Here is a 9709-nt window from a genome sequence, read left to right as displayed (position 1 = left end):
AGTAGATCAGGGGATCATCATCCATCTGTACTTCCCCAATCCTGTCCTTCTCTTTCCTGTAGGAGCGCAGTGCACGGGGCGGATGCTTACACCGAATTGTATCAGCCGTCTCCTTCCGGGCCCATGCAGAGGGGCTGCGCCCCTGTACTCACTCCATTCACCCACAATGTAGCACCCATCCTCCATGGTATGAGGCCCCTTACAACACAGGTCAATGTTAATGCAGTATAGGGGCCCGTTCCCACAGCACATGAGGATCCTCTTACAACCATCCTGCAAATAGATTTGTCGCCTACAATTGCGCGGTTACGGTTCTCAGATACTTTCCCTCCCAAGACTGAAGCTTGAAAAGAGAAAACTTTGCAAATACCCCCAGAAGAACTGGAAGTTTTGCAAACAAACAACCAGACAAATGTGCCCCTTCCCATTGTGGTCGCTGATTGTAGGTTGGCGATTGGGGCATCTACCTGGGTAAGGCCATGAGATACACAGAGCCCGATAGCAGCGGCCGCAGCCTTTATTCATACGTCCATATGTACTATAAGAAAAAACAAACAATGTTGGGGGAGGGGGAGGCGGAGATCATGTGACCGGCGGGGTCCGCATTACTTGTAGAACTCGTGCTCTTGCTCGTCCTTCTTGATGACGGTCTTATACGCCTTCTCAAAGTCCTTGGCCAACACGATGTAACGGTTCTCCCGCACCGCGAGCATACCGCCCTGCGAACACACAAGGGACATCACTGAGCACCTGCCCTGCTGGTGGCGCAACAATTCAGGAGCTTGTCTCAATATAGGGGCTTTGGACCCCCATACAAGTGACCAGTGAGACCCATGAGTAACCATGTAAAAGTTGTAAAACTCCGATACAGTCTCAATTTCCCACAGTTTTAAGATCTTTGCTTTCTATCAGTGACTGGCACCATAAAAAAGCTAAAGGTTTGTGTCTGTGTAAGAAGCCCAGGAGTTGAGCGAGTCAGACTATGGCAGGACGAGGACAGCAAGTTTTACCAGAGACCCCCCTCCACATTCTTTTCACAGAACCGTTGTCGTAGTCAGGTGCTTACCTCTTGGCAGATGGAGTTGATATCCGCTCCGGAGATCTTATCTGGGCGAGCGACGTCTGTGACTTGGGTTAAGGAGTCTAACATTATGCAGTAATGAAACCTGACAGATTTAAAGGGGTTTTCTAGCTCATCCATTCCGATTATCTATCCATATAATCAGTTATTTAGAACCAAATATGAGGGTTCCACAGTGTATAGTGGCAGAGCTGTAATATGGAGACCAGAATTGGAGGATTGGTGGAGCTGCTGGATTTCAGATGCTATGAGAAGACCACCAAGATATACCAACCCAAAACAGGCCAGAACAGGCCCAATAAACCTTCCTCACCCCCCCTGCCTTTGTTGATCATTTGCATATTAGAAACACAACTGTAATTAAGATGCAGCTTCAGTGGCAAATATTTTTTGTTGATTTGGGGAGGACTATTAACCCTTTACTAGCAGGTACTACTGGTGTGAAGGGTAAAATTCTGATGACAGCTTCTTTAAGGAAGACTCCATTCAAAGGAAATTATCCCCAGATGCATTTAGCTTAAAATGTGGAAGGGGCAATTGTTTAGCCAAAAACAAGAATTGGAGGCAACTGCAAACACTAAAGATGTTACCCGACTCCCCCAGGTACTGGTAACCATATTAGGATACAATCTTCCAGGTCCACCTCCTCGGACAGGTTCATCTTGCTGGTGATGGTGGAGAAGATGAGACGCTTCTGTCTGCGGTCCGGCAGGGGGAATTCGATCTTGCGGTCCAGGCGGCCGGGTCGCAGGAGTGCGGGGTCCAGGGTGTCCGCTCTGTTTGTGGCCATGATGACCTGAGAATCACAGAACAAAAACGTGAGAAACTGGAAATGAACACAAAAATAAAAAAGACAAAAATAAAGCAGCGTTTACCTTGACGTTAACATTTTGATCGAAGCCGTCCATCTGATTGAGCAGCTCCAGGAGGATTCTCTGCACCTCACGGTCAGCTGTAAAATTATACACACCCCTGAGTTATCCCAGCTGTAAGAGGGGTTTGTTAAGAGTGGTAGGGGCCCAACGTGAGCCCCCTGAATGAGGGGAGTCAAAATCCATCCTGATAAACCAGGGACACTTACCCATAGATCCTGGTACAGGGACTGTGCTAATCATCTTATATTTGTTACCCATGGCCTCCTTTCTAAAACCTACTTTTACATTTATGCTAATGAGCCAGAATGGCTACTTTGGTTGTTACCAGAGCCCCTCCATGTTGCAGCTTCACTGGATTTTACAATGGGCAGGAGACCCCACCAGGAAATGGAAAGGGGGCAGCATAACATACTGTGCATCTGCAGCACTGAGGGGCCTTGGAGACACCAACAGTAGCCCTTCTGGCTCATTAGCATAATTGTAAAAATGGATTTTAGAAGGAGGCCATTCCTAACAAATATTAAAAGATTACTCAGATCCAGGCACTGTGACTGTGGTAATGTCCCTGGTTTATCATGATGGCACATTTTCTTTAAATTAAGGGGAACCCTATTTAATCTTTTTTTTAACTTTCCTGCATTTAGTGATAACAAGGAAATGTGGGAAAATCCCTATAAAATCCTCTTCCTTTACAATGTATTCCTTTATTTGTGTCTGAAAGCTGAGTATTATAGACAATACGGCTGCCACAGATCCTAGAGCTTTTCTGGTTTGCTGCACAGAAGTGCTCTCACTACATTACCAAGTTGATTTGCCATTCCGGACTCTAGGAAAGATGGGTTACAACCAAATTTGGCCGCCATGACTGCTCCATTCAGTTTCCTGATACTCCACCACATGGGGCTCCTGTGTATCAATGTTATACCTTCAGTTGTACTGGGAGAGAATGAGGTTATAAAGGATCACTTACCGCCAGTCTGTGCATCAAATCTCTTAGTGGCGATGGCGTCGATCTCATCAATGAAGATAATAGCCGGTGCGTTCTCCTTAGCGAGCCGGAACACGTCTCGCACCATCCTGGGGCCCTCGCCCAAATACTTCTGTACAAACTCCGAGCCCACAACACGGATGAACGCCGCTGCAAGGAGAGAGAAGGAAACCATTACCAACGCGCCACAGGAGCTCACAATCTATCCGGCAGAACTAGCGACTGATACATTGTCACAAAGTATCAGCGCAATAGAGATCTGTACTACTGAGGTGATCTTGCAGGTCAATACCCTAAAACAAATGTTCAGCTGCGAGAAAGTGTTAATTTTTACAGCTTTGACTTATGTCTTCTTGCTGACAGTGAATGGAAACCTAATCAGCGGTATTCTAATACGTCTCACAGCTGGCTCTCAGTTACATTGTAGATAAAGTATTCCATCTACTCTGTTACAATGTATCTGTTTAGTTAAAATGTGTCCAGATAGTTTAATAATCAGAGTATCAATGATTTGTACTGCTGATGTGTTCAGTTCACAGAGAAAAGTCTAAATAGATGCAATGTAACAAACCCTCAGCTGTGTTCAGAACCCCCAACAATCAGCATGTTAGCCAATACACTAAAACCTTGGGACAACCCCCAAGATTATATGGGTTTTAAGAATCCAGATCCCATTCACTGGAGGCACTGGAGATCCTATTCCTTCCTACTATAAATTAGAAATTATCGTCGAAAGTTCTAGTTTTATACTGACCTGTGGTGTGATGGGCCACGGCTTTGGCCAGCATGGTCTTCCCGCAGCCGGGGGGCCCGTACATCAGGACACCCCGAGGAGGGTCAATGCCGATCTGCAGAGTGACAAGCAAGACAGTCAGGATCCCTGCGATCACCACGGATCAGCCCTGGACTGCAGGGGGCGCTGTCACTAATCACTCACCTGTTTATAAAGCTCAAAGTGAGTGAGGGGCAGCTCCACGGCCTCCCGCACCTCCTGCTTCTGGATGTCCATACCTCCGATATCGGAGTACAGCACGTCTGGCTTCTGATCTATAACGGCAATAGAGGGAGTTCATGATCCTGCACCTGGGAGCTTAGGATGAGCAGGTAGAGCAGCTGAAGGACATATAACAAGGGGCTGGATAGTGGGTCCATCACCTGAGGTCAGCATCATGATGCTGCTGTCGGCCTCCGGGGGCAGTACATCCACCAGCGCGTTGCTGTGTTTGTGTAGAGCGACGGATGCGTTGGGCTTCAGGAGCTCCCGGTCGATGGTGCTCAGGATCCGGACGTAGTAGTTTGACCCTGAGTAACAGAGAAATTAATAATGAATATATAACCCCTCACATACTCCAACCACTATTCCCAGGAAAGCAGATGAGAGTCAGACAGGGGGGAGAACTGAGGATCTACTGCTCCCCCGAAACCTATCCCATGTATGGAGCACAAATCTGCAGGTATAACCAGAGCCACACTCATTTCTATGGGGATCCACCAGCATGGAGGGTGCAGGTCAGACACAGGGAGGATTCAGGAGGAAACCCTCAGGGATCTCTCACTTGTCCCTTCTCTTGTGATTTGGGACAGGACTTTTTGAGGAGCTTTAAACTTAACACCTTTTACAGGGGACAAGTGTCTGACCACCAGAACAAGGACTTTTCCCCCAGTTGGAAGTAGCGCTGTGGCTCCATTCATCACTATGGGACAGTCTGCGCTATACCGCAGCAGGGTCATAGACGGCAAATTGGGAAGCAGGGCACATGCACACTGGGCTTCTCTGGTCATTTTGGGGAAAGGGACTTCTATTCTTATGATTGATGGGGGTGGGAACACTGATCAGCAGGTTATGTGCTGCCCTGTGCTCAGGGGTCAACACTGAATTTTGAGATAAATCCATGATATACTGGTCACAACTAGTTATTCCCTTTACATGGGGTAGGAGATAACTTGCTGATCTGTGAGAGTTCCAGCAGCAAGACCCCCGTGGTAGAAGAAAACAGGGTTTCTTGTATTCCAAATGAATGGAGCAGCAGGTGAAGCGTGCCCACTAGTGCTCCATTCACTGTGTACACAAAGAGTACAGTACTCTGATACTTCTGCTACTGCCTCCTACCCGTTGTGGAGCCCACTATGGCAGTGTTCTGATCCACGGCCTCCAGGAACTGCCCGATGACCAGCGGGATACTCTGGATGCGCTTCACCTCCTCCTGGGCGTGCAGGAACTCCTTCTTCAGGTTCTTCTGTTCATCTTTGATATATTCTTCCTGCACCTCAAGAAATTCTAACTCCTGCTGCAGTTTCTGTGGGGAGAACAAGGTTATGTTAGGGGGGCACAGGATTCCGGGGTACACTATGCTCTGGATATAAGCCTCTCACACTCACCTTATAGCGGCTGTACAGATCCTCCAAGTCTTCAGGCTCAGGCCCAAGAAATGATAGCGCCGTGACCGGGCGGGAGGACACCAGAGAGGGGGCCTCATCCTGGGGAGAGAGGAGGAGAGATACTTAGAATAACGGGGGAACCCAGAGATCTTTTGGGAGGACCCCATATATCACACATCACAAGATTGTTACAATTTATCAGTGTAAATAGAACATTTGAATGCAATGTAACTTCTGGCCTGTAGTGGGGACCTAGAGACTCCACTGATATTTTACAGCTACATGTATTTAGGGTCCCAATTCTCTCTGTGGGGGGGGGGGGGGGGGGGCACTGCAGAGACTATCAGATAATCAACCTTTGGCTAGGCATAACAAATAACAAATATACACTTTAAAAGGGTTCCCCCAATATTCAGTGAAATCCCTACTGATTGTAGTGTGACCCCCAACAATCACAAGAATAGAAATCCCACTCCCTCAGATGACCTGAGAGGCCGAGTGTGCATGTGCCCTGCTTCCTAATTTACTGTCTCTGGCCCTGCCGAGTAATAGCAGTGTATGTCCTATAGTGATGAATGGAGGGGCCGCCATATGACACTGGGGGGGGCAAGGTCCCTGTTCTGATGATCAGTGGGGGGTCCTGGGGTCAGACTTGTGCCCTCTGTAAAAGGTGATCAGGGGAAAACCTTGTGCAGGTTTACGGGAATCTATTAACCCTAAAAGCCCCCGGACTGACCTTATACACTCAGGGAGGGGGCACAGAACAGGCTCCTGTATCCTGGTTATTGATGGGGGTGAACCCTAAATCTACAGGATGTTGGGGGACACTATACATTCACGTTATTGAGGGGAACATTAGGGAGTTATTGGGGGGCGCCAGCTGGATTGTGGTGGGGTCTTACTGAAGAGGCAGCGGATAAATACATACATATAGGGGAACAATAAAACAATACAGAAAATCTGGAGGATGGGGATCACTCAGATAACAAATGGGAGCCCATGATAGAGAATCATTAGTGGCGCCCCTAGTGGAGACGAGAGGGGGGTAATGGGGTCTAATACATAGACGGGAGGCGGGTAGTGGAGGCGCGCAGGTGCGTGTATACTCCGGTACAGTGTGTCAGGGCAGCGCCCCCGGGCCGGTACCTGGCTCCCGCTCTTCTCTATCACTACTCCGATCTCCTCCATTCTTCGGTTTCCCTGTGTCACTGCCGAAAACTAACCACTCCTACTTCCGGCGCGGCGGTGACGTCAGGGGAGGGCGTGGTTACTGGCTTATGTTCCATATCCTGCGTCGCACGCATGACGTCACTGACCGATATAAAAGAGGGTTTATTTAAAATATATTCTTATGCTCATTATTGTTCTTCCTGCCGCCATGTCACCCGGTCACGCGGTGCAGCCACTGGTTTTAGCTTTATTATATTATATTACAGCTTGTGGTGTGTAATAACCTCTTATTACAGTCAGTATCACCACGTGGAGGGACATAACAGCCACCAGGAGACGGATATATACGGATCTGTGTGCTCAGCTTGTAATAATTGTAACACAAAGTAGAAATAATAATCTCTACATACTATTACTGTTAAAGGGGAGGTCTAGTAACACAGAATCCTTCAGTTCTATAGCACCTAAAAAAGTCTTACTGGTGTCATATTAATGATAACAATTTAATCTTTCCGGCTTGTGCTTCTGTGATCTACATTCTTTCACCTGTAAAAAATATATATATATATATATATAAGTCTCCCCCGAAAGTCATGTCAAAATGAACAAAGAGTCATATTTGCTGAAGTGGAGTCAAGTTTAGAGGCTGCAAAAAAAATTGTCAATTCAGATGCCTCCGTCTGCAGTTCTGTAGCACCTAGAAACTTCCTACTGGTGTCATATTAAAGATAAGAATCTCAACTTTCAGACTTATACGTCTGTGAAATACAGAAAGAGATATAGACAGTTCATGTCTTAGTCTAGAATGTGAGCAGCAGATAACTTCCGACTGTCTTTCTAAACTTCGGCTCTACCTGTTATAGAGCCCAGGGTAGGGGGCTGGTAGTTAGTGGGGAAAAGCTGTTGCCAGTGTCCCATAAAGTTGCTTTCATGGGAAGAAGGTTCTGTCTGCTGTATATCAGCCATTCATTTCAGTACTGTAGTATCGGAGCTGCAGTTCTTTGGATCGATTCTTCTGTTAAAATGCAACCTGATTACTGCCTTCTGAGACTTGGGATTCTACGAGGATGGGATTTACTGTCAAGTGCAGCCGTTAAAGGACATCTACCACCAGGATAAAAGACTCTATGCAAATGAGCCTGAGGGGCTCCAGACTCCATTAACACCTATGGAGTATGGAGCCCCTCAGGCTCATTTGCATACAGTCTTTTATCCTGGTGGTAGATATCCAGGGGTTTTCCCACGAAACAAGTCAGGCCCTATTCACAGGATATTTGCTGATAGGCGAGGACGTCAGTGATGGAACCCCGAAAGATCACGAGAACGGCAGTCCAAAGACCCCCACCGATCAGCAAGTTAGACCCCCATCCTGTGGATAGAGCCTGACTTGTTTCCCCTTTGTAAAAGGAAATCTACCATCATAATCCACCATGATAAACCAAGGACACGTCCTCATAGATCCAGGCACTGGGACTGAGGTGATATAATCTCTCAAAGATCTTGACGGTGTCCTACTGTCCTGCATGCATTGAGGAACGTTTGAAGATCTTTGAGAGACGTCGGTGAGGGCCGCTCTCTCTCCTGTTCATATAATTGACTACACTTGATGAGCTCCTCCAGCTTCTTGTGTAAGATCCGTGTGAACATGGATTCCTCTGGGCTGGTTGAGAGGCCTCAGTGTTCGCGGTAGTCCCAGCATTATTTTCTCTTTTCATATGTGGTAATATTCTTATATTTGTTATCAATGGTCTCCTTTCTTCCCCAAAATCAACTTTTAAAATTATTATAATTAGCCAGAAGAGCTCTGTGCTGATGCTTCACAGGCTGTTACACTGTATGCCTCTCCCTCTGGTGTTATCTCATAGCAGCAAAGTAAGTTTCAGCACACAGTGGGAGGGGAAGTGGTCCTGCACAGTGTAACAGCCTGTGAAGCTGCAGAACAGAGGGACTCTAGTAACGCTCCACTTGCCTTTCTGGCTCATTAAAAATAATTATTAAAGTTGATATTAGTAGGAACATATAACAAATATAAGAAGATTACCACAGTTCCGATACCTGGATCCATGATTAAGAGTCCATGGTTTAGCATTATGGATTTTGATGGTAGATTTCCTTTACCATCAGTAGTCTCGAAAGCATGATCATCTTTTTTAGTTATCCAATAAAAGGTATCAACAACTTAGGACTCAACTTTGATCTTTTGAATAAGTTGATGGAATACAGAACGTACGTCATATGTATTTCCCACCCAATGCAGGGACGAGAGCTCGATCCCTGTATGATGACTCCATGTAGGATTATAGTCCAGTTGCGATAACATTAATATAGTTCGGGATATCGGTCCCGCAGAATCCTTAGTATCAAGGACACTTTGTCAGAGTCCCTGTACAGTGATCTGTAGGTTTACAGTCTTATTTAGCGCCTTCTTTTAATGTAACCGTTGTTTCTCTATTAAAAGGAAGGGGCTACAAAATCAGATTACACCCTGATCCATCACCTATGGCTGCCCCTCCTGAGTGACCATATCCATGTACAACTGTCATCCTGTCCAGTGGTGACTGCTGCCATCTGGTGGACTTACAGTAAACTGCACAGGACAAACATTGAATAGAGACCCTGCTGAAACACACAGAGAAGTCCTCTGCTAGACAGGCAGGTCACAGGGTTCCATATAATAATAATAATTCTTTATATAGCGCACACAGATTACGCAGCGCTGCACAGAACTTGCCCAAAGGGACTCACAATCTAATCAAACCTACTAATAAGTTTTGGAGTGTGGGAGGAAACCGGAGGACCCAGAGGAAACCCACGCAAACATGGAGAGAACATACATGGGACTTGAACCCATGTCTCCAGTTCTGAAAGACTAGTGCTAACCACTGAGCCACCGTGCTGCCCCACTATCTAATATAAGGAGCATAATCCCCCCTAATACTTCATGCTCTGCTTGGTTCCCCCTCTTATTCATTTCAATAAATACCAGAAGCAGTGCAATAAGATAAATCAGGCTGCAGCAGTGAGGGGGTTAATCCATTAAGGCTGCTCTGGGTAAGAGCTGGTGGGCGGCTTCTCCCGGTATTATGCTGTCATCCTCCTGTGTGCGATATGACAGCCTGTCAGCATGCACACTGCGGCGTCATTGCTTATAATGAAGGATGATTACAGCGAGGAGAGAGATTATAGAGACGCCGAGGTCTGACGGACTACAAGTAC

General features: G+C 46.7%; 1 protein-coding gene across 1 annotated transcript; it reads right to left on the bottom strand.

Annotated features, from left to right (window-relative positions):
• Nucleotides 1-497: 497 nt before the first annotated feature.
• On the bottom strand, nt 498-6626 carry PSMC4 (proteasome 26S subunit, ATPase 4). The gene is made up of 11 exons (XM_072155078.1): nt 6470-6626; nt 5324-5422; nt 5055-5241; nt 4100-4246; nt 3882-3991; nt 3699-3792; nt 2927-3094; nt 1957-2033; nt 1709-1877; nt 1067-1122; nt 498-719 (listed from the first exon to the last, which is right to left on the bottom strand). The coding sequence occupies exons 1-11, from the start codon at nt 6509-6511 to the stop codon at nt 606-608; spliced, it is 1263 nt and encodes a 420-aa protein (XP_072011179.1). The 5' UTR covers nt 6512-6626; the 3' UTR covers nt 498-605.
• Nucleotides 6627-9709: the final 3083 nt, after the last annotated feature.

The sequence above is a fragment of the Engystomops pustulosus genome, chromosome 6 (assembly GCF_040894005.1).
Source record: "Engystomops pustulosus chromosome 6, aEngPut4.maternal, whole genome shotgun sequence".
Lineage (NCBI taxonomy): Eukaryota > Metazoa > Chordata > Amphibia > Anura > Leptodactylidae > Engystomops > Engystomops pustulosus.
The sequence above is the reverse complement of the archived record's forward strand: the minus strand, read 5'-3'. Positions and strand labels throughout refer to the sequence as shown.

Coding starts and splice junctions, on each gene's coding strand:
- PSMC4 (XM_072155078.1), bottom strand. CDS start 6,511: ATGGAGGAGATCGGAGTAGTGATAGAGAAGAGCGGGAGCCAG. Junction 5,242..5,323: donor ATCTGTACAGCCGCTATAAG/GTGAGTGTGAGA, acceptor TTCTCCCCACAG/AAACTGCAGCAGGAGTTAGA. Junction 720..1,066: donor TCAACTCCATCTGCCAAGAG/GTAAGCACCTGA, acceptor GTGTGTTCGCAG/GGCGGTATGCTCGCGGTGCG.